Below are 25949 nucleotides of genomic sequence, written 5' to 3' on the forward strand. Positions count from 1 at the left end.
GATAAACATCAACCAAGTCAGCGAGCCTGCCTGACTACCCGATCGCGTTAGATGCCTCTTACGACAAGCAAGGTTTGCTAAAGACCTATTCTCTACCGGGATCTTCACGGGTCGGTCCGACAGGGGTTAACTTCAGCGATATCTTCCACGCCATGGGGGCGCGGTGACATATTATCAGCAAGGTCACGCATTGAAAGTATACTTATGTTAATAATTCCTCATTTATTGCAAGGCTTGGGTTCCTGGGAATCTATCCAAGCGTGGAGTTTGCGCGATGGTCACAATTATTTATTGGACAGATTTTGCTGTATCACTCCAATATGTCCAAGTCAGGTATCTGTTAATCATACCCCATGCAATACCGTATGGTACCTATAAACGACGGACACACATTTATTTCATATGATTAATACCGTGTGGCACTTACGGTGGTATATAACATGCGTATACAACAGTATATTTTGAAACATAGCTGTACAACGATGTAACAATGTTGTTGCAACTGTTCTTCAGAACACATAAGGGAGACAGCAAATTGTGACATAGTGCACTAATGTGACATAGGACAGTGAAAGGTGGCTACAACGTATGCATTCATACTTATTTGTATACACATTGTACATAGTAATTTTTGTAAAGGGCCTTCACTATAACTGTTATTAAAAGCAGTGTCATCTTAGGATTTAGAACCGACCATTTGATATTCTTGCCCGTGGATGTGGGTGTGGTTGTGGCCGGGGCTGGGGCTGGAATTTTGTATCGAGATTAGATTGTACTTCAGCTTCAGCTACAAAGCCAAAAACTTTTAGCCTGAATCTTTTTCTAAGCAGCTCCTGATGATAACGCATTCCTTGTGGCTACAAATGCTGTCAGTGGCGAAACCGACACTGAGAAAACAGCAATTAAGTCTTGCCAAGAGGTACAGCTTGAGAACTTGCCAATTCAACAGTTCGTACGTAACGTTCCATTTATAAACCTGTGAGCTGCATGTTAATAATGACTAGGCTCTGTCCTTGAAGGTTACTATTAAACGACAAGCGATGAGAATTCGCTGCGAGCAGACGTTAATCAGTCAGAGCTGCGGATGTCGGTTTTCACAGATATGCTATTTTCCTAATGCTTTTTCTACAGACTCATATTTCAAATGAATGTGACATTTGGCTGTGAACATGATTGTTATCATTGCAGTTCTGATTTCATTTTCATATAATGTGTTTCATAATTATTCATTATTTTCGGTTTATATTGTTTCCATGGTGCTGAATGATATTGCGTTCTACGAAAGTTTCCAGGTTGCATACTATAACCAAAGACGTACATAGATGTTCGTCCGTGCTGTTTTACTGTGTGTCTGAAGGCACATGATTTTGACACGACTGGACCTCGCCGTCTATATTTGATACTTGAAAATAGCCCATGGTTCAAGTGATCATCGTTAATATCAATTATAATTGTTTTCAAGTCGTGTAATAAAGAACAAATGCCAAGAGACAAAGATCAAAATGTAAACGTTGTCCAACAGACGTCTCCGAAATTTGAAAGTATAGACTTTGTTGTAAGGGATGTAGAATGTGTAATCTCCCACGCTATGAGCGGTTTATCCGGGGCAATAGAACCGTGTGTATACTCAGGTAGTTCGGGTGGACGTGCTTGTGACAGTGGGACCAGCCAGGGCACCTTACCATCCAGCATGGAGACGCTACCAAGCGACATGGTCGACGGCGAATACAGCGAGGAAGACGACGCAGAGGAGACGTGGGGCAGATTGTTTCCTCTGGGAGCTAGCTTCGTTGCAGTCGGTTAGAATCGTATGCTCGTGTTTCTTCCGTGCGGTTTGACAACAATGTCAAGCTTCAACATGTTCCCTAACTGACCTACTTTTCTCGTGATACGAGCCCCTGGGATGTTATGTTGCAAAATATAGATACTATTTGATGGTCCGAGCAGGTTGTCACCCCTTAAAATATGGCCGCGTCCTCATCAGTTCTGAGGTTGAGGTCGTTATGGGGAGACATGGCCAGGAATGTCATTCATGGCATGTAACGCTGTACCGGCAAGCCAACAAGTCAGTGATGCGTGTTGTGTAAATAAATCGTCATTTAACACTCATTCATAGAAGTAAATAAATTATGTTCAATAGGTATATATTCTTTTGCTCTACCTGAAATCGTACTATTATTTTATAGACCTGTGTCAATTTTTTTTTTTTTATTATAATCGTTTAGTCAAAGCAGAGAATTACAAGTATACAGCTGAACATAAGCTGAAGTGACCAATAATTTGAAGATTAGAATAAACTTGATCAGACCTTTCATGTTGATTATTTATCTTGTGGCGTTCATGGTCCAGATTACAGATTCATTTCAATTTTTTTATGAATAAAAGTCTTGGAAAACATGTAAGCTCAAATGGGATTCATTGACTGTTCATCTTTAAATTTATTGGAATATAAACATTTCAGTCATGGTAAATTCAAAGTCAGTGTTTGAAGGGAGGTCAGTGTGACCTCGATTTATACATGTTATAAGTCAGTTGATTTGCTGTAGAGTTGATTGGCTGTCATTATTTGTTTGTTCAATGCAGTACTCAGCAATATTCAAGCTATATGATGGTGGTCTGTAAATAATCAAGTCTGGACCAGACAATCCAGTGATTGACATCATGAAAATTAAACCACACAATTGGGATATAATGACATGCATAAACCAAGTCAGCGCACACGATCCCGTTAGTCGCTTCTTATGACAAGCATAGTCGCATTTTACAGCAAGCATAGGTTGCTAAAGGCCTTTTCTACCCTGGATCTTAACAGGCTGTCATTATTGTCAATGATCACAATATAAGCAGCAAGTATTGGCTCACCCTGGCTCTGAGAGTTTTTCTGTCCTTCCATAGAGTGTCCTCTAAAACATTCTTTCCAAAACTTGAAGGCATATCAATATCATGTTTGCACATGTTTTTTGTAAGATGTCTACAACCTGCGTCCAGTATGCACAATTGTATGTCAAGTAACACACAAGCGTGTGTCAAGTATGCACAAATGTGTGTCCAGTATGCTCAATTGTCTGTCAAGTAACACACAAATGTGTGTCCAGTATGCACAATTGTATGTCAAGTAACACACAAATGTGTGTCCAGTATGCACAATTGTATGTCAAGTAACACAAATGTGTGTCCAGTATGCACAATTGTATGTCAAGTAACACACAAATGTGTGTCCAGTATGCTCAATTGTATGTCAAGTAACACAAATGTGTGTCCAGTATGCACAATTGTATGTCAAGTAACACACAAATGTGTGTCCAGTATGCACAATTGTATGTCAAGTAACCCACAAATGTGTGTCCAGTATGCTCAATTGTATGTCAAGTAACACACAAATGTGTGTCCAGTATGCACAATTGTATGTCAAGTAACCCACAAATGTGTGTCCAGTATGCTCAATTGTCTGTCAAGTAACACACAAATGTGTGTCCAGTATGCACAATTGTATGTCAAGTAACACACAAATATGTCCAATATGCACAAATGTGTGTCAAATGAAACAAATATGTGTCCAGTATGCACAATGTTGAGATTGGACGCAGATAAAGAATATACTGGGTCCCAAGGGACGAACAATAATATTGATTGTACATACAGCACATGAGGAGTTATGGGTGTCTGTTATTTCATCCATCAATTATGACCACTGTCCACAAGACCATTGATTCATTCCAGGCTCTAAAGTAATTATCAAACCATACAGTACACAGCACCATGACATTAATTTACAGGACCCTCATTGGGAATATTATATACATGTGTACTCTCCATTGAACATGGTGAGAGTGAACAGTTTCCAGGGACTTGCAGTTCATTAATGTGAGTGAGTGAGTGAGTGAATACTGTACCTGTGTCACAGTTGTCACTATTCCAGGTAACTCAATGACTCTTCTGTTCTGCAGAAAGTGTAGTGTTAAATTTCTGTTCCTCCTTTTCAGATATGGTGAAGGATGAGTATACATTTGGCAGGGGAGACAACTGTGATGTGTCTTTCAATGGAACTTCAGCAGCTCGGAAGAACCAGTGTTTCCAAGCCTACAGCAAAGTTCATTTCAAGCTAATCCGGGTAATGTTTGTCATGAATATGTCTTACATGGTACAATCCCACTGGTCAGGACACCCATCTTCTAGTGACTGTGGGAAGTCTACATATTTACAAAGGGCTAGAAGACTGCAGTAGTTATAGTCATGTGCAACATTACTACAATGTGTCTGCTAACATAATGGCTATGTTCACTCACTCATTAAAACACAAGACTGCTTTAAGTTGTTTTTTTAAATAGACTGCCATCTCTGTCTCTGATTTTTCTAACGACCGCTACACAATTATTGGCATTATCAACTATTTTTCCATGGAGTTAGTGGCCAAATGTCCCTGCGGAATTCTTTTACATGAGTCATTCAAAGGACAAGGTCACAGGATAGAAAAAAACAAAAGTTTATAGTTTAAAATCTTGTTTTTATCCTTTAACTCGATACATACCTTCTTTTGGATGGGTCCCTACTGTGGAAGATTAGTCAAAGATCAAGGACGATGATCATGTTTTGGTACAGTATGGTTTTATGATTGTCAGTTTTTGAGACATGATTTTCTCAAAGACATTGAACCTTATTACTTTCGATATATACATGTTTCTTAAGAATCTGAACAGCATTTATGTCACAGGTCAAGATCACCTTTGCGGTGTCTTGTCAAAGGCAGTTGTCTCATATTTTGCAGTGAGACTGTCAAAGGCCAAGGTCATGAGATAGAAAAAAAACAAGCTCAATAGTGCATTAATTAATTAATACATGTACATATAAACTTGGTAGGTACCTTCTTGGGCTGGGGCGGGTAACTCGGGTACCCGGGTCGGGTGGGTACTGAGTAGGGCCTGGGTACCCACAGGACTACCGGGACCCATGGTTAGTCACATGATATATTGTTTAATGACAAAAATTATCTAGAACTCTATGGTTACACTACAAGTCACTAATGTTCACATTTATTTCTGACTATGCACCCATTCTTTCTAACTTTTCATTTGGTTGAATAAAGACAAAACTGAAGTCAACTTCAGTGTATGCATGACCAGATTGTTTAATACATGTATCTAAATATGTTTTGCCAGGGCTATGGAAAAAAAAATCCCAATCGGACATTTTGTACCTATCTCTTGAGACCTACAGTGGGTACCCGGGTAGGGTCGTGTAATAGGGAGATGGGTACCCGGGTAGGGTCATGTAATAGGGAGATGGGTACCCGGGTAGGGTCGTATAATAGGGAGATGGGTACCCGGGTAGGGTCGTGTAATAGGGAGATGGGTACCCGGGTAGGGTCGTATAATAGGGAGATGGGTACCCGGGTAGGGTCGTGTAATAGGGAGATGGGTACCCGGGTAGGGTCATATAATAGGGAGATGGGTACCCGGGTAGTAAATTTGGACTCGTCCCAGTCCTAGTATCTTCTCTTTCTGTCAATCTAAGGTGCAGGTTATCTTTGATGTTATTGTGAAACGTACTTTGTTATTTATTGTTGCACTTTTACTTGTACAATCCTGAGGCTTTGGTATATATGATGTCTTAGGGTGCTGGTCTGGAAGAACATGGTGGCATGTTAAGGCAGTGTGAGCTTTAATGGTTGTGGCAGGTCTGTTTCTGTTTTTGCAAGAACCTGCACACCTTTACATTTTTATCATGAAACGAAAGCATCACAAGCCCTCATTCACCTTGAATACAATGTTTCCTTTCAGCAAAGCACCAGCACAGGCGTTCATGTGTTCCTGGAAGACACCAGCAGCAATGGAACTTTCATCAATGGCGAGAAAGTTGGTAAGGACATTCTTTTGAACATCCCTGAGAGAATTTCTGGGCAAAATCATTCATGCAGTACTCCAGGCATGTTGTAAGAGCTGTCTGATATAGTTATAGGCATATTGACATATTTGTTGAAATGAATCCGATTATATCTTTGTGTGAAGATCTGACAACTCCATAGGAGGCTACAAGGGTCCAGAACAGCAAATGTTCTTCTTTTATCTTGAAAACAAACTTAAACAGCCAGTTCCTAATCAAACTAAAGGCTGCACCATTATGTTGTGGATATTTTGTGCACTCTGTGGTTTCTGACATCCGTAGCTTTCAATACCTGAAAGGGAGCACCCCTGAAGGAATGTTTGAAACCTGTAGGGGATCGACTGCACTACCGTCCCGACAATAATAAAATAGCATGTATTTGTAAAGCCTTACACTTGATATGGATGAGTTGGCTTCGGAACTTTAGAGATAGAGTGATGAAAATCTGACATGGACTGGGGAAGTGGTTCAGTGATTCATACAGCCATACTCTACTGCATCCCATTGGATTTGCAGTGTGTATAATTTGACCCCATTCTCAATTTTGTGCATGCAATAATTTGTGTCTGTTAGAATCCTGGACATGTATAACATGAGATATCAATTTACATACTGTACATGTTGATGGCAATACAGTGCGACGTTTAACCCAACTCACTCAATCAGTGATGAACATTTTCAATATATCACGTTGAATGTTAAGTGTAACTTAATATGTAGGATGTTTGTATTGATATATTTATAGCTTTACTAATGCGTGAGGGATCTATTTTAAACAAAACCATAATTAATACTAAGAGTGCATCTCTTTTAAGGACAGGTATACATGTTTTCAATGTGCTGCACATGTTTCCGAGGCAAAGGAGTTAACTGACTATATAAAAGTCCAGTTTCTACCCTAGACAAACTAAGCTGGAATTTGTGGCTGGATTGTAGTGCTACCATGGCTGTTATGTGTTACGTCCATCCCCGGTCCATCCTATTGACCAATCAGATTCCCTCTCTCATATCACTTCCATTTGCTTCAAACAGAATTGCAGCATCTGGTCAAGACGATCTGATCGATAATCATTATCTTTATTGTAATAACACAAGTCTTACCTCGCCATATGCATTAAATCACTTGAGCACCTTGATTAAAAATCTGAAAAAAGTATTTGTCGACACCCAGTTGACAGTACACATGCTCTGTAAGTCCTGCAATTGACCGAAATCTGCATGGCAGTCGCCATGTTGTTTATTAACCAGATGTCAATTTTGTTCCACGATATTGATTTGACTATGTTTGTCTAGCCAAAATATAACTCCATAATTCCAGGCTAGTTCGGCAAGGGTGGAAATTGGACTTTTATGGTCAGTCAACACCCTTGCCTTGGGAAGATGTGTGCTACAGTTGGAGACAAATAATTGTTTATCACTGGCCCATGATACAGTGGATGTCGGGTAGCACTTCAAACCCTCATACACCAAAACTTGGGGTTGATTCCCAACATTCCTACAACATGTGAAGCCTCGGTAGCCCCTCTGTAAAACCTCACTCTCACACATTATTTCCAGGAAAAGGGAACAAGCAGGTTTTGAACAACAATGATGAAATATCTCTGGCTCTAAAGAAGAACAAAGGTGGGTCCTGCACAGACACACTTTGTGTTTGGAATGACAGCTACTGATGGCACAGCCTGGCTGCATTTGCTTTGTGCAGAACTATTTGTTTATTTGATAATGAGTTCCAGTTAACAACTAAAACAAAAGAGTACAGGGAATTGTTCCAAGTGAGTGAACACTGTGTATTGTATCTTGAGGTGAGTGTCTAGTGATGCCACACTGTAGAGTGAACACTTTGTATTGTATCTTGAGGTGTGTGTCTAGTGATGCCACACTGTAGAGTGAACATTGTGTATTGTATCTTGAGGTGTGTGTCAAGTGATGCCCCACTGTAGAGTGAACACTGTGTATTGTATCTTGAGGTGTGTGTCTAGTGATGCCACACTGTAGAGTGAACATTGTGTATTGTATCTTGAGGTGTGTGTCTAGTGATGCCCCACGGTAGAGTAAACTGTGTATTGTATCTTGAGGTGTGTGTCTAGTGATGCCACACTGTAGAGTGAACACCGTGTATTGTATCTTGAGGTGTGTGTCTAGTGATGCCACACTGTGGAGTGAACACTGTGTATTGTATCTTGAGGTGTGTGTCTAGTGATGCCACACTGTGGAGTGAACATTGTGTATTGTATCTTGAGGTGTGTGTCTAGTGATGCCCCACTGTAGAGTGAACACTGTGTATTGTATCTTGAGGTGTGTGTCTAGTGATTCCTCTCCTTGACAATGTATCTGGTGTGTTCTGTTTCCAGCTTATGTGTACATGGACTTGAAGTCAAATGAAGATGCAGATTTACCCAAAGAACTGACAGAAAAGTACACACTAACCAAAACTCTTGGAAGGTAGGAGTACATGAGCAAATGAGTCCCAGTCAAACCTTGTTCAGCCTCCTGTTGTCTCATTTTAGTTTATACGAAGTCATCACACCCAGAGAATCAATGCCTTTCTGTCCCCAGCAGTCTTAAATGGACAGGAAGTCAACTGTTCTGAAGCCTTGTTTGTACACTATAGCCAATACCCACCAAGCTTACTAGGGGCCTGAAGTTATACATCCCTAGAAGGTGTATACAGTATCCCATTAGTTGAAGAGGTAAGGGGCCACTGCCATTGTAACTGAAAGGGATTCTAAGACAGATTAGGCAGAATAACAACATCCTAACATTGCATGCCAAAGCTGAGGATTGCATGGCCACAATGGCTGCAGAGCATGGCTAATGACCTGGGATCTGTTACTGTGCAGATACTCAGTCTCCCAGCATTACTCCCCGCAAAGCCAGCTGGTTGAGATGCTGAGTGTAGAGTGACCTCCCCTGTGTTATCATCCCCTGCCTGTACAGACATTGGATGTCTCTGTAAATCAAAGCTACATGAACATTCTACAATTTTATCATGTCTTGAAACTGCTTGAGAAATAACCATGGTTTCACTTTGTGTATTTCCAGGGGAGCTTGTGGGGAGGTGAGGTTAGCTTTTGCCAAAGGATCTTGTGAGAAGTATGCATGCAAGATAATCTCCAAAAAGAAGTTCTCAGTTGGAGGAAAGTCCCAACTAGTAAGTAGACACAGATTGTGTTTCAAGAGGGGATTTGTGTATTTTGTTGCCAATATACCCATATCACTAGATAGTGGATTGACTGGTCACCATGGTGATCGACTGTGTGGATAGTGCTCGGATGTGTGATTTACAAGAGACTGTAGCACTACGACTATCATAAAACAGAAACCTGGTACTTGTGGCTCTCGGATTGTCATCCCCCAGCCAAACCTGCTTCTCGCCCCATTGGGATTAGAGTACCTCATGCTTGGCTAACATTGGGGCTGTCATTCTGTGGAGGAATATAAACTTACTCTCTGATAGCTCTGATGGCTGCTCGTACTCTCACTGGAATTAATTATTTACAGACTGTGGTATTAAACAACTCTCACTCACTCTGACTGGGTTGTAATATTGCTGACTGTAGCCTGGCTCTCCAGCCTTGAACTCACACTGTCCACAAAACCATGACCAGGATTCTAATGATCAGGATATGTTTTCAGAACATGGCGTCCCAGGTTATGAGTGAAGTAAAAATACTAAAAGCGTTAAAACATGTAAGTATAATAAAATGGGTGAATTGCTTGAAAAAAAAGATATCTAGAGAATCTATATGTTGTGTTGACTATTAATATATTTTATCATTCAAAACTGACCTCCATATTGCTTGGTTGACATCTGAAGGAAATAACACTGCTATGAAATTGCATCTCAATGCTTTGCAAAGTTATCCCTCTGCTACTGAAGCTGGTTAGCAGTACTTCTTATGGTTAAAACAGTGCTTATTACTGTTTATTACTGTTTACAAAGTGAAAAAGTTGGAAGAATGATGTTGGATGATAAATAGGATCTCACTCATGTCTTTTGGTATGAAATATATCAACACTCATCGATAGTTTCAAACTCCTTGGCAAGCATCGGAATTTTCAATGATAATCAACTCGTGTAGATTTATTTGATATAGTAAAAGACACTCAGATGAGCTCGTGTAAGGTATTTGTGAAAATCAGTTTCAGTAGACCAAAAAAAACAGCAAGCTAAGTTTGATGACAGGTTCCCATGGTTACTGATGGAGGTTCCTACCGATTGTAATTGGAATCACAGCATGTATTGTTTACAGCCTAAACTGTGTTGTTCTGTATGAGATACATGATATCAACACCTGTTTACTCTTATAGCCATGTATCATCAGGATAGAGGACTTGATAGACAATCCTGACACTCTCTTCATTCTCCTCGAGCTGTGAGTATACTTCACACTGGGCAACACCCGGGACAGAAGGGTCTCCTGTAGTTTGCAATGGAATTATTGTTGTGTTGATTTTGCCATGAAGATCAGGCTAAGGCCTCATGTTTACATTCATGACATGGGAGTCTCTATACTCATGATAGTAAGTCTATATGTTACTGTATGAACTTACCGTATTCGACGTAATAAGCGCCCAGGGCGCTCTCAAAATTAGAAATAGCAGGCTCTTATTAGAGTATTATTTTAGTGAAAGAAACAAGTTAAAAGAAAAATTCTGTGGTTTATACTATATGCTGACAGCCTGAAATATTTATGTACGACAGATATATTTTACCAGAATTTAATTGTCCATAATTAAGTGTGTATATAACACATGAGTGCGTATTTTACGCGAATAAATAAGTCGTGTGTACATTGATCAATCGGAAGGGGTGCTAATTAGGATTGTTCGTGGGCGCTTATTAGAGCGGGGCGCTTATTACGTCGAATACGGTATTCTATCTTTTATCTGGTTTTTGTTAAAACATTATAGTCTCCCTTGGTAACCAGTTGTTTCACAACATCAACTTTCAACCAAAATATATGCATCCAAAGTTACATGTTGCCTGCAAACACACCCTGATACCCTATTTTGTGTCCACCTTCTAGAGTGGAAGGGGGGGAGCTGTTTGACCGGGTGGTCAGCGTGGGGCAGTTTGACGAGCCTACGGCCAAACTGCTCTTCTACCAGATGATTGCAGCCTGTAAGGTGAGTCACTTGATCGAAGCAGGCAGTCCAGGGAAGAATTGATCTCCAGTAGCCTGTGCTTGTTATGAAAGTCCACTAAATCTGATTGTTGGTCTGGCTCAGTGACCTGGCCAGTGGCATGTCATTGTTCACTGATGGTTTGTCAGTCACTGGTTTTCTCCAGTATATGGTGTTTTCGACATGAAACCCTTGTGACATTGGTGACATGCAGTGTTCAGCAACTTCCACTCACTCTAGGATTGCAAATAGGTTGCAGCCCCAGTTCCAATTACAATGAAATGGATATAAATATGGGATTACTATATAGAACCATGTGTAAGAAATAGAGATTGCAGGTGTGCCTTCTTTGTTTCAGTATCTTCATGACCAGGGCATTACTCATAGGGATTTGAAGGTATGTAGGATCTTTTCTCCTACATGTTCATCATGCCCTTGTGTAGAAATATATTCAGAAACCTCAGTCATGAAAAGAAATAACTGATGTTTTAACTTTTATGACACTGATTAACTTATGTGTTCATTTTCAGCCTGAAAATATTTTGTTGGCCTCCGACTCAAATGACACTGTGATAAAGGTACGTACTGACACCTTCCTGACATAGTCCCAGTGTACCTCAGTTCACCCCTCACTTACCGGTAGTTGACTGATGGAATACTAGTTGTACTGTGTTGTCCGATCAAACCAACCATACTTCCTGTCAGAGTCTTTCTGAACAGCAGCTAGAGCAATGACTACCACCCATTACTCAACGAGTAAGCAGCTAGAGCACTGACTACCACCCATTACTCAACAAGTAAGCAGCTAGAGCACTGACTACCACCCATTACTCAACAAGTAAGCAGTGAGAGCACTGACTACCACCCATTACTCAACAAGTAAGCAGCTAGAGCACTGACTACCATCCATTACTCAACAAGTAAGCAGCTAGAGCACTGACTACCATCCATTACTCAACAAGTGACCAGTGATAGCACTGACTAGCATCCATTACTCAACAAGTAAGCAGCTAGAGCACTGACTACCATCCATTACTCAACAAGTGACCAGTGATAGCACTGACTACCATCCATTACTCAACAAGTAAGCAGCTAGAGCACTGACTACCACCCATTACTCAACAAGTAAGCAGTGAGAGCACTGACTACCACCCATTACTCAACAAGTAAGCAGTGAGACCATTGACTACCATCCATTACTCAACAAGTAAGCAGCGAGAGCACTAACTACCATCCATTACTCAACAAGTACGCAGCTAGAGCACTGACTACCATCCATTACTCAACAAGTAAGCAGCTAGAGCACTGACTACCATTCATTACTCAACAAGTAAGCAGCTAGAGCACTGACTACCATCCATTACTCAACAAGTGACCAGTGATAGCACTGACTAGCATCCATTACTCAACAAGTAAGCAGCTAGAGCACTGACTACCATCCATTACTCAACAAGTAAGCAGCTAGAGCACTGACTACCATCCATTACTCAACAAGTAAGCAGTGAGAGCACTAACTACCATTCATTACTCAACAAGTAAGCAGCTAGAGCACTGACTACCATCCATTACTCAACAAGTAAGCAGCTCGAGCACTGACTGCCATCCATTACTCAACAAGTAAGCAGCTAGAGCACTGACTACCATCCATTACTCAACAAGTAAGCAGTGAGAGCACTGACTGCCATCCATTACTCAACAAGTAAGCAGTGAGAGCACTAACTACCATCCATTACTCAACAAGTAAGCAGTGAGAGCACTGACTGCCATTCATTACTCAACAAGTAAGCAGCTAGAGCACTGACTACCATTCATTACTCAACAAGTAAGCAGCTAGAGCATTGACTACCATCCATTACTCAACAAGTAAGCAGCTAGAGCACTGACTACCATCCATTACTCAACAAGTAAGCAGTGAGAGCACTGACTACCATCCATTACTCAACAAGTAAGCAGTGAGAGCACTGACTACCATCCATTACTCAACAAGTAAGCAGTGAGAGCATTGACTACCATCCATTACTCAACAAGTAAGCAGTGAGAGCACTGACTACCATCCATTACTCAACAAGTAAGCAGTGAGAGCATTGACTACCATCCATTACTCAACAAGTAAGCAGTGAGAGCATTGACTACCATCCATTACTCAACAAGTAAGCAGTGAGAGCATTGACTACCATCCATTACTCAACAATTAAGCAGTGAGAGCACTGACTACCATTCATTACTCAACAAGTAAGCAGTGAGAGCACTGACTACCATCCATTACTCAACAATTAAGCAGCTAGAGCACTGACTACCATCCATTACTCAACAAGTAAGCAGTGAGACCATTGACTACCATCCATTACTCAACAAGTAAGCAGTGAGAGCACTGACTACCATCCATTACTCAACAAGTAAGCAGCTAGAGCATTGACTACCATCCATTACTCAACAAGTAAGCAGTGAGAGCACTGACTACCATCCATTACTCAACAAGTAAGCAGCTAGAGCACTGACTACCATCCATTACTCAACAAGTAAGCAGTGAGAGCACTGACTACCATCCATTACTCAACAAGTAAGCAGCTAGAGCACTGACTACCATCCATTACTCAACAAGTGACCAGTGATAGCACTGACTACCATCCATTACCCAACAAGTGACCAGTGATAGCACTGACTACCATCCAATACTCAACAAGTAAGCAGTGATAGCACTGACTACCATCCATTACTCAACAAATAAACAGTAAGCGCACTGACTATCATCTTTTGTGTGTCTCTGAAATCCTGAGTATTGAAATCAGTGATTTTTAAGTTTAACAGACTTTGTGTAGAGAAATGTCATATGTGTTATTGCAAACTAATTATGAAACCTTTTGGCATGATTGAAAATACTTTGTTATGTTCATTGATGCAATTTGGCTCAATTTACCTGTACTCCTAGCGAAGCAAAGTGGCAAGATTTTGATTGTTGTTTAACGCTGCTCTCAGCAATGTTCTAGCGATATGACGGCAGTCAGTAATAATCGAGTCTAGACCAGACAATCCAGTGATTGATATCAAGAGCATAGGGATACGATGACAGTGAAACTGACCAACCAATCCCATTAGTCACCTTTTACCATTGTGGCAAGAGTCGGTGAATCAGAGCTGTTGCTCACACTATCAAATATTGTTTGACTGCTCTCAGCTGGATGCATAGACTGCTGTAAGACTGTAATATTACTAACTAACAGGATAAAACATTCCTTTTAGATTAAAAATGAGCCTTTTGAAACTTATTGCACACAATGCATCATCTGGCTGTTTGATTGTGTGGCTGTCCTGGTTTAGGTGACAGATTTTGGATTATCGAAATTTGTCGATGCTGGGTCTCTTATGAAGACGTTCTGTGGCACGCCTACCTACCTGGCACCGGAGATCCTGATCACTGCCGGAAGTGGAACATACACCAAAGCCATTGACGCCTGGAGTCTGGGAGTTATCCTGTTTATTATGTGAGTGAGTCGAGCCATAGCTCCCAGTGTTGACACACATCAGATATTGTCATATACCTTCAAATATTTCCTATTAATGTTACTACAGGATTATTTCATCCATGTTTGCTTTTCTAGCCAATAGAAAATCTCTTCTTGAATATAGTTGCAGTATTTCTTAGAAGCTCTGTAGATGGGTTGGGGCAGTCGGGTAGCCTAGTGGTTAAAGCGTTAGCTCGTCACGCCGAAGATCCGGGTTCGATTCCCGACATGGGTACAATGTGTGAAGCCCATTTCTGGTGTCTCCCGCCGTGATATTGCTGGAATATTGCTAAAAGCGGCGTAAAACCGAACTCACTCACTCACTGTAGATGGGTTGATGAGGTGATGTAGGCTGATGGGATGAAGTGACCCCGGTCTGTGTTGATGGTCGACTTTCCTAATCTCTGGTAATACTAAAGTTCAGCTACATGAACATGTCCCACCCAGTTGTTGATCACTTCTAGCTTCTGATGCTACATGACCCTGTCCCACCCAGTTGTTGATCACTTCTGGCTTCTGTAGCTACATGACCCTGTCCCACCCAGTTGTTGATCACTTCTAGCATCTGTAGCTACATGACCCTGTCCCACCCAGTTGTTGATCTCTTCCAGCTTCTGTACCTACATGACCCTGTCCCACCCAGTTGTTGATCTCTTCCAGCTTCTGCAGCTACATGACCCTGTCCCACCCAGTTGTTGATCTCTTCTAGCATCTGTAGCTACATGACCCTGTCCCACCCAGTTGTTGATCACTTCCAGCATCTGTAGCTACATGACCCTGTCCCACCCAGTTGTTGATCACTTCCAGCTTCTGCAGCTACATGACCCTGTCCCACCCAGTTGTTGATCTCTTCCAGCTTCTGCAGCTACATGACCCTGTCCCACCCAGTTGTTGATCTCTTCCAGCTTCTGTAGCTACATGACCCTGTCCCACCCAGTTGTTGATCACTTCTGGCTTCTGTAGCTACATGACCCTGTCCCACCCAGTTGTTGATCTCTTCCAGCTTCTGTAGCTACATGACCCTGTCCCACCCAGTTGTTGATCTCTTCCAGCTTCTGCAGCTACATGACCCTGTCCCACCCAGTTGTTGATCTCTTCCAGCTTCTGCAGCTACATGACCCTGTCCCACCCAGTTGTTGATCTCTTCCAGCTTCTGTAGCTACATGACCCTGTCCCACCCAGTTGTTGATCACTTCTGGCTTCTGTAGCTACATGACCCTGTCCCACCCAGTTGTTGATCACTTCTAGCTTCTGTAGCTACATGACCCTGTCCCACCCAGTTGTTGATCTCTTCCAGCTTCTGTAGCTACATGACCCTGTCCCACCCAGTTGTTGATCTCTTCCAGCTTCTGTACCTACATGACCCTGTCCCACCCAGTTGTTGATCACTTCTAGCATCTGTAGCTACATGACCCTGTCCCACCCAGTTGTTGATCACTTCCAGCTTCTGTAACTACATGACCCTGTCCCACCCAGTTGTTGATCACTTCTGGCTTCTGTAGCTACATGAACCTGTCCCACCAAGTTGTTGATCACTTCTGGCTTCTGTAGCTACATGACCCTGTCCCACCCAGTTGTTGATCACTTCTAGCATCTGTAGCTACATGACCCTGTCCCACCCAGTTGTTGATCTCTTCTGGCTTCTGTAGCTACATGACCCTGTCCCACCCAGTTGTTGATCTCTTCCAGCTTCTGTAGCTACATGACCCTGTCCCACCCAGTTGTTGATCACTTCCAGCTTCTGTAGCTACATGACCCTGTCCCACCCAGTTTTTGATCTCTCCCACCTTCTGTAGCTATATGGGGGCAGTCGGGTAGCCTGGTGGTTAATGCGTTCGCTCGCCACGACGAAGACCCGGGAGATGAGTGCAATGTGTGAAGCGCATTTCTGGTGTCCCCCGCTGTGATATTGCTGGAATATTGCTAAAAATGGCGTAAAACCATATTCACTCACTCACTTCTAGCATCTGTAGCTACATGACCATGTCCCACCCAGTTGTTGATCTCTTCCATGGCTGTTTATTATGTGCATGTATTGTAACATGTCTGTTTATTATATGCATGTATTTAAACATGGCTGTTTATTATGTGCTTGTATTTAAACATGTCTGTTTATTATATGCATGTATTGAAACATGTCTGTTTATTATATGCATGTATTTAAACATGTCTGTTTATTATGTGCTTGTTTATAAATATGTCTGTTTATTATGTGCATGTATTTAGACATGGCTGTTTATTATGTGCTTGTATATAAATATGGCTGTTTATTATGTGCTTGTTTTTAGACATGGCTGTTTATTATGTGCTTGTATATAAATATGGCTGTTTATAATGTGCATGTTTTTAGACATGGCTGTTTATTATGTGCTTGTATCTAAAAATGGCTGTTTATTATGTGCTTGTATCTAAACATGGCTGTTTATTATGTGCTTGTATCTAAACATGGCTGTTTATTATGTGCTTGTATATAGATATGGCTCCTCTTGCAGGCTGTCTGGTTATCCACCTTTCTCGGACGAGAGGAAGGACATGGACCTCCCTAAACAGATTATGGGTGGACACTTCAGCTTCCCCCCTCAGTACTGGGAGGGGGTGCCAGAAACAGGTCAGTGGCACGGGGGAGGGTTGCCACAAACATATCAGTGGCACGGGGAGGGGTTGCCAGAAACAGGTCAGTGGCAGGGGGAGGGTTGCCACAAACATATCAGTGGCACGGGGAGGGGTTGCCAGAAACAGGTCAGTGGCAGGGGGAGGGGTTGCCAGAAACATATCAGTGGCACGGGGAGGGGTTGCCAGAAACAGGTCAGTGGCAGGGGGAGGGGTTGCCAGAAACATATCAGTGGCACGGGGAGGGGTTGCCAGAAACAGGTCAGTGGCAGGGGGAGGGTTGCCACAAACATATCAGTGGCACGGGGAGGGGGGTGCCAGAAACAGGTCAGTGGCAGGGGGAGTGGTTGCCAGAAACATATCAGTGGCACGGGGAGGGGTTGCCAGAAACAGGTCAGTGGCAGGGGGAGGGGTTGCCAGAAACATATCAGTGGCACGGGGAGGGGTTGCCAGAAACAGGTCAGTGGCAGGGGGAGGGGTTGCCAGAAACATATCAGTGGCACGGGGAGGGGTTGCCAGAAACAGGTCAGTGGCAGGGGGAGGGTTGCCACAAACATATCAGTGGCACGGGGAGGGGGTGCCAGAAACAGGTCAGTGGCAGGGGGAGGGTTGCCACAAACATATCAGTGGCACGGGGAGGGGGTGCCAGAAACAGGTCAGTGGCAGGGGGAGTGGGTGCCACATACAGGTCAGTGGCTGTGGGAGGGGGTGCCTCAAACAGGTTAGTGGCCGTGAGAGGGGGTGCCTCAATCAGGTTAGTGGCCGTGAGAGGGGGTGCCTCAAACAGGTTAGTGGCCGTGAGAGGGGGTGCCTCAATCAGGTTAGTGGCCGTGAGAGGGGGTGCCTCAAACAGGTCAGTGGCAGCGGGAGGGGGTGCCACATACAGGTCATTGCGAGCGGGAGGGGGTACCACAAACAGGTCAGTGGCAGCTGGAGGGGTGGGGCCAACAGCATGCCATCTCCATCACTGTATCCATGTTTACCATTTTTCACACATGTAAGACCAACATCAGCATGAATATTTCCAGACTTTTCATTTCATATTTACCTCAAGAATATACAGCCTCAATTCCTACCAGTGATGATACATAAAGTACCTCAGATAATGGCTAGATGCCTGGCACTGCCTTCCATCACTGATAACCCAAGGCTACTGGCTAATTTTCTGTCAACATGTTTACCAAAAATAAGCCTCGCAGTATGTTGAGGATGTGTTGTCATTGTTCATTAAACTGTATTGCAGCCATTGATTTGATCAAGAAGTTGATGACAGTTGATCCAAAGAAGAGAATCACGCTGTCAGAGGCCTTGCAACATCCGTGGTTTAAGGTGAGTTGTCATGCTAACTGTTTTCAGTTTGGTTGTATATTTATATGGTTGTATATGTACATACCGCTGCCGCTGGGCAGAAAGATGTACATTCCCCACACCCCTAGCTTGATTCTAGGCATTTTCTGCATGTAACAAATTGAAATAGGTTGTTCACAAGAAGTTTGCCCTGATTACGTTTGTGGCTTTATCACCAGACCAATGGGCTTGTTGGCTTCACAAAATACCTGCTCCATTTGGGGATGTCCTCCCACATCAAGTTGATGTGCCTTCATGTAGCTGATATACGGGTCAAAGTGGTGCTAAACCCAACTCACACATTCATTCAAAAAGTTAAATAAAATATTCTGAAATAGGTCTAGGTCATTGTTCTGTGGTTTCAGGATGAGGAGATGAAGATCAAGGCCAATCAACTGATGTACCCAGAAGCAGACGGAATGGTGCCCCCGACGATGGTGGTCAGTATTCTTTCAGTGTCTTCCACATTGTCCACCATATCCTCACAGTGGTTCAGGGTCAGTGGTGTAGCCTAGTGGATGAAGCATCACCTTTCACAGTGGTGTAGCCTAGTGGATGAAGCATCACCTCTCACAGTGGTGTAGCCTAGTGGATGAAGCATCACCTCCCACAGTGGTGTAGCCTAGTGGTTGAAGCATCACCTCTCACAGTGGTGTAGCCTAGTGGATGAAGCATCACCTCTCACAGTGGTGTAGCCTAGTGGTTGAAGCATCACCTCTCATAGTGGTGTAGCCTAGTGGTTGAAGCATCACCTTTCACAGTGGTGTAGCCTAGTGGATGAAGCATCACCTCTCACAGTGGTGTAGCCTAGTGGTTGAAGCATCACCTCTCACAGTGGTGTAGCCTAGTGGTTGAAGCATCACCTTTCACTGTGGTGTAGCCTAGTGGTTGAAGCATCACCTCTCATAGTGGTGTAGCCTAGTGGATGAAGCATCACCTCTCACAGTGGTGTAGCCTAGTGGTTGAAGCATCACCTCTCATAGTGGTGTAGCCTAGTGGATGAAGCATCACCTCTCACAGTGGTGTAGCCTAGTGGTTGAAGCATCATCTCTCACAGTGGTGTAGCCTAGTGGTTGAAGCATCACCTCTCATAGTGGTGTAGCCTAGTGGTTGAAGCATCACCTCCCACACTGGTGTAGCCTAGTGGATGAAGCATCACCTCTCACAGTGGTGTAGCCTAGTGGTTGAAGCATCACCTCTCATAGTGGTGTAGCCTAGTGGTTGAAGCATCACCTCTCACAGTGGTGTAGCCTAGTGGTTGAAGCATCACCTCCCACACTGGTGTAGCCTAGTGGTTGAAGCATCACCTCTCACAGTGGTGTAGCCTAGTGGTTGAAGCATCACCTTTCACAGTGGTGTAGCGTAGTGGTTGAAGCATGACCTCTCACGCTGGTGTGGTCTAGTGGATGAAGCATCACCTCTCACAATGGTGTGGTCTAGTGGATGAAGCATCACCTTTCACAGTGGTGTAGCCTAGTGGTTGAAGCATCATCTCTCACAGTGGTGTAGCCTAGTGGTTGAAGCATCATCTCTCACAGTGGTGTAGCCTAGTTGATGAAGCATCACCTCTCACAGTGGTGTGGTCTAGTGGTTGAAGCATCACCTCTCACAGTGGTGTGGTCTAGTGGTTGAAGCATCACCTCTCACAGTGGTGTGGCTCTAGTGGTTGAAGCATCACCTCACAGTGGTTTTGTCTAGTGGTTGAAGCATCATCTCTCATAGTGGTGTAGCCTAGTTGAAGCATCACCTCTCACAGTGGTGTAGCCTAGTGGTTGAAGCATCATCTCTCACAGTGGTGTAGCCTAGTGGTTGAAGCATCACCTCTCATAGTGGTGTAGCCTAGTGGATGAAGCATCACCTCTCACAGTGGTGTAGCCTAGTGGTTGAAGCATCACCTCTCATAGTGGTGTAGCCTAGTGGTTGAAGCATCACCTCTCACAGTGGTGTAGCCTAGTGTTTGAAGCATCACCTCCCACACTGGTGTAGCCTAGTGGTTGAAGCATCACCTCTCACAGTGGTGTAGCCTTGTGGTTGAAGCATCACCTTTCACAGTGGTGTAGCGTAGTGGTTGAAGCATCACCTCTCACACTGGTGTGGTCTAGTGGATGAAGCATCACCTCTCACAGTGGTGTAGCCTAGTGGTTGAAGCATCACCTCTCACAGTGTTGTTGTCTAGTGGTTGAAGCATGACCTCTCACAGTGGTGTGGCCCTAGTGGTTGAAGCATCACCTCTCACAGTGGTGTGGTCTAGTGGTTGAAGCATCACCTCTCACAGTGGTGTGGTCTAGTGGTTGAAGCATCACCTCTCACAGTGGTGTGGCTCTAGTGGTTGAAGCATCACCTCACAGTGGTGTTGTCTAGTGGTTGAAGCATCATCTCTCACAGTGGTGTAGCCTAGTTGAAGCATCACCTCTCACAGTGGTGTAGCCTAGTGGTTGAAGCATCATCTCTCACAGTGGTGTAGCCTAGTGGTTGAAGCATCACCTCTCACACTGGTGTGGTCTAGTGGATGAAGCATCACCTCTCACAGTGGTGTTGTCTAGTGGTTGAAGCATCACCTCTCACAATGGTGTGGTCTAGTGGATGAAGCATCACCTTTCATAGTGGTGTAGCCTAGTGGTTGAAGCATCATCTCTCACAGTGGTGTAGCCTAGTTGATGAAGCATCACCTTTCACAGTGGTGTAGTCTAGTGGTTGAAGCATCACCTCTCACAGTGGTGTGGCTCTAGTGGTTGAAGCATCATCTCTCACAGTGGTGTAGCCTAGTGGTTGAAGCATCACCTCTCACAGTGATGTGGTCTTGTGGTTGAAGCATCACCTCTCACAGAGGTGTAGCCTAGTGGTTGAAGCATCACCTCTCACAGTGTTGTTGTCTAGTGGTTGAAGCATGACCTCTCACAGTGGTGTGGTTGAAGCATCATCTCTCACAGTGGTGTAGCCTAGTGGTTGAAGCATCACCTCTCACAGTGATGTGGTCTTGTGGTTGAAGCATCATCTCTCACAGTGGTGTAGCCTAGTGGTTGAAGCATCACCTCTCACAGTGTTGTTGTCTAGTGGTTGAAGCATGACCTCTCACAGTGGTGTGGCCCTAGTGGTTGAAGCATCACCTCTCACAGTGGTGTGGTCTAGTGGTTGAAGCATCACCTCTCACAGTGGTGTAGCCTAGTGGTTGAAGCATCATCTCTCACAGTGGTGTTGTCTAGTGGTTGAAGCATCACCTTTCACTGTGGTGTTGTCTAGTGGTTGAAGCATCACCTCTCACAGTGGTGTGGCTCTAGTGGTTGAAGCATCATCTCTCACAGTGGTGTTGTCTAGTGGTTGAAGCATCACCTTTCACTGTGGTGTTGTCTAGTGGTTGAAGCATCTGTTTGTCTAGCCTTTCATTTGTTTGTCTAGCCACAGTGCTGGCCGCAGTTTGATTTTGTATGTGAAACCCATTTCTGGTGTTGCCTGCCTTTGTGTGGCTGGAATATTGCTAAAACTGACATAAAACCTCCTCACTCACTGAATGATTGTAGGCCATTAAAAGTAGTCTTTATCGCAAGCTTTTACAGTCAGTTTCAGATTGTGCTAAATGGTCTATGTATGAGATACTGTTGTTTTTTATCATGTATTTGATTCGTACAAACTGTTTGTTAGCCTTGGTTTTTTTAATGTTCAAAATAGTCATTAAAACAAAATGTGACTTCACCATAGAGTGCACTCCATCAACCAATGGAGGATGTTATGTAGTACCATGACAAACAACTTATTTTAATAGCATAATGTAGAGAAAGAGGCTGTTTCTGTCAAATTTGGATCAAGTTGAATATGAAATGAATGTTATTCATGAGGGCATGTCAATTAAAAGTGTTATGTAGCAACAATGTATGCATATGCAATTATAAGGCCAGAAAACTTCAGGGACTTTGTCTTTTGAGTTAAGTATCTTTAAGACTTGAAATGGCATCATATAAATTAGCCCCTTGGTGTGGGAACAGTTAACTCTTAACTCCCACCACCTTCTCGTGTGGAATCAGCGATGTTGTTCTAGTGATATTTACTATAGCATTCTTGTTTTCTCCTCCACTAGCCAGTGGGCAAGAAGAGGACGATGGATGGATGTGGCGAGGAGCCGCCCACTAAACGGAAAGGCTCAGCAGACACCACCTCCCCTCCGGAAACACCCTGAACAAAGAGTATGTGCTGTCCTGACTGTGGATGTCAGACTCGGACCTTGGGGATTGCTGCTCTCACACTACACCTGTCCTGACATCAGACATCACCTTGGCTCGGACCATGGGGGCTTGCTGCTCTCACACTACACTTGTCCTGAAATCAGACATCACCTTGGCTCAGACCATGGGGGCTTAGGCTATTCACTTTCCATTCTGCAATCTGAAGTATAGATATACTGAAATATTAACTAATAAGAACGGGGAAGCATTCAGGAAGAGACAATACCCTTCAAGCTGAGCACATTTGTGATGTTGATGTAATATCAGCTACTTACTATCAGTACTGATATCATAACATACCTTAGCACCAGTATTGATATGCCAGACAGTTAAGTATGAGTACTTGTCAGATCAATGTCTTATATCTCAGTACTGATGCCAATGGAACAAGTTTGTATTATTAAAACTGTGGAAAGTAGTAAGGTGGGCATGTACTTATAGTCTGGCATGAAATGAGCATGTGAGGAGTGAATGTAAGTTCTCCAGCAGCTGGGCAGGATGAGTGTGTGTGTTCCATCTGTGACTGTTGACCAAAACACTCACCCTGTTGTGGCTTACAGAGACACTGGCAACAGAAATGTCTTCTTATCATCATGACAATCAGAAATAGAAAGAATTTCGCAATCAAAATTAATGTGTTGGTGTTGATGTCGCTGATTCCATTGGACAGGGAAACAGGCATGTGTATCAGATTCTCTGTTGTAGAGGACTTGTATCTGTTATATGCTTAAATCCTTCTGTCATTTGATAATGTCTTCGTCTTACCAGTAGGGATAAGGGTGCCCTTAGTCTAAGGTGCCACAATTCGCTGTGCAGAGTTGCATCCCTTTGGCATGCCAGAAACCTATGATTATGGGTAGGAATCCCAGTTCATCTTGATTATGTCTCCAGGTTTGTCAGCACTATGCCCATGCTTGTGGGTTTCACCAAAGTGGTAAATGTCTGAAACTTGCATGACTTTCCTCCCAGATTATGACGACTCACCTTGCTATAACTGGAATACTGTTCAAAGCGTTGTCAAAGCCACGTCACTCACTTATTCTTTATTGAACATTTAATTATTTTTATGCGAATTCAGGATTTTTTACATCATTGTTATTGCCCTATTATTTATGTTGATCTGTGATTTCAACCGTTTTGCATTTAGACAAGACACTTTATGTGGTTGGTCTTCAGTGTTGTGCCTGGGCTGCAGCAGAACCATGCTGGCTGATACAGCAACATCACATCCATAACACATGTCAGCGTATATATCTGTCATATCGGACCATGGACCACGAAGTAGTGGTTACCGTGGTTACACATACATCAAAATCATAAGTATAAATATACATAAAATTTGGCATTGATGTGTTTTGATAGTTCTTTTTCTGTTGACTTCTGAAAGATTTATTCAGTCTTTTTCCTGTTTCCTGTGTATAATTATCTGTGAAGAGATCATGCATCCAACATGTTAGCAGAACAGTTCCTCACGCTCTAGTAAGTGGCATTATGCTTAATTATAGTTAAGCTTTTTTAATTTCATCTCATTTCAAATTGTTCAATTTGTCATTTCTAAATATGTCACATTCTTAACAAATTTTTAAGGATTTTGTTGGATGTAGTTTTTACATTAATTTCCCATTGTAAATATGACTATACATGTATTTGGAAAAGTGTTGGACATGTCTGATGTGTATTCATTTTCCCTCATCTTCCATAGAATGATAGCAAGTGGTAATCACTATTTGAAACAATACCAGCAAGTGAGCACGATATTTCTCAATATGTGGAAAGCAGTGTCATTTTAACCTAAGCATGTTGAAGATGCAATGAGGCCCGTGGTACTTTGTTTGTTCATGGCCACAGTGATGCAGTTGCCAGAACTTAATGGCCTGTGTTTAGTTTGTCATACCCGCATCACCATGTTTGCCCACTACCTCATTAAAGCTTGCCTTGATAGAATACAACTATGTGTGGATGTATGGAAAATGTAATTTTCAGTCTGGTGAGGCATTTTAGTTACTAGTTTATGGATCTTTGTTCCCAAATGTGGAATGGGGATTTGAGAACTATCATTTTTCTTCATTTTTAGACTCCTTCTTCGTAGTTTGCATGGAATAATACAACAAAACCTTTTTAGACAATACTCGCTCACATAACACATGTAACACATGTATTTATTCAAGTAGGTCTTCGCTTTTGTGAAGTGTTGGCAACACTTGAATCCTTCCTGTGTTAAGTCTCCCTCAGGTTAACCCACCAACTCTATACTGATTTCACCTGTGACAAGCTAGTTCCCATTTTGTTTTAGGGGAGAAGCCGTTCTGTTACATTTATCCTAGATCCTTCCTACGCTGTAAGGATATCCCGACCCACATTAAACACAGTAGGTAAAACTCATCATTTATCATGCCATGCCGTGTGGTGGCTAACTAGTGGGACTTGATGGACCAATGTTGAAGCTGGTATTGAGCCCACCAGTTGTGTTCCTGTCTCAGCTTTAATGTTTATGAAGATGACCCAGTTAAGGTTGTATCAAATACAACCTTTACAACCTTTGCACAGAATATCAGACAATATTGGGCAGGCTTTAGTGCAGTTTGGGAGAAGTTGAAAGATCAGATTTTTATGTGGTCTGTTTTGTTTCATATTCAATTAGGTAAATATTTCATTAATGTTCAAATTTGTTTTATAATTCTTTACCACATCAAAGTCAAATGTTGCAGTAATACTGTTGAAAGCAGCATTAAACCTAATCAAGCTCAGTAGGTATTGAGAACTACACTGATCCTGGGGACTTACGAAGTACAGTGTGGTTGAGGTCTAGTGTGAGTGGGACTAATGTATGCTTGCCGGATGGAAGCCCTTCTATCAGACAGGTTCTTGGTAGTTTTTGCATTGCATCACATTTTGTTACGAGTAAGGATTTATATATTCTGATCCATGTCCAACTGATGCTTGTGTGTGATATTTTCCCACAGGGTAACATATGACAAGTGCCATATCATGTTTTGGGATTTTTTACCAATAACTCAAGGTATCAAACTACCCCCCCAAAATAAAAATCTGGTCTTTCACTTTTTATTTAACCCTTACTTGGACTACATATGTGTGTTTCTGTTGGATTTCTTTACTGTGTATAACAACCAGGATGTCATGGTGGTGTTGATGTTGTATATACTGTATTATAACTGGCTCTCTTGCCAGAACAAGAGGTGCATGGGTGTCTGTTTTTATAATCATATTGATGTGAATGATTTAGTCATGGTAACGTGGAATAAAA

General features: G+C 42.7%; 1 protein-coding gene across 1 annotated transcript; it reads left to right on the top strand.

Moving 5' to 3' along the window:
* Positions 1–1577: 1577 nt before the first annotated feature.
* LOC139456433 (serine/threonine-protein kinase Chk2-like) lies at positions 1578–25949 on the top strand. The gene is made up of 16 exons (XM_071238142.1): positions 1578–1799; positions 3984–4111; positions 5778–5856; positions 7438–7503; positions 8232–8322; positions 8923–9031; positions 9517–9570; positions 10192–10256; positions 10911–11010; positions 11366–11404; positions 11538–11585; positions 14326–14489; positions 17003–17118; positions 18364–18449; positions 18833–18907; positions 22540–25949. Exons 1-16 carry the CDS (start codon positions 1589–1591, stop codon positions 22636–22638), a joined length of 1530 nt encoding a protein of 509 aa, XP_071094243.1. The 5' UTR covers positions 1578–1588; the 3' UTR covers positions 22639–25949.

The sequence above is a fragment of the Haliotis cracherodii genome, unplaced genomic scaffold (genome assembly GCF_022045235.1).
Source record: "Haliotis cracherodii isolate W230 unplaced genomic scaffold, xgHalCrac1.p SCAF_11, whole genome shotgun sequence".
In the NCBI taxonomy this organism is placed as follows: Eukaryota; Metazoa; Mollusca; class Gastropoda; order Lepetellida; family Haliotidae; genus Haliotis; species Haliotis cracherodii.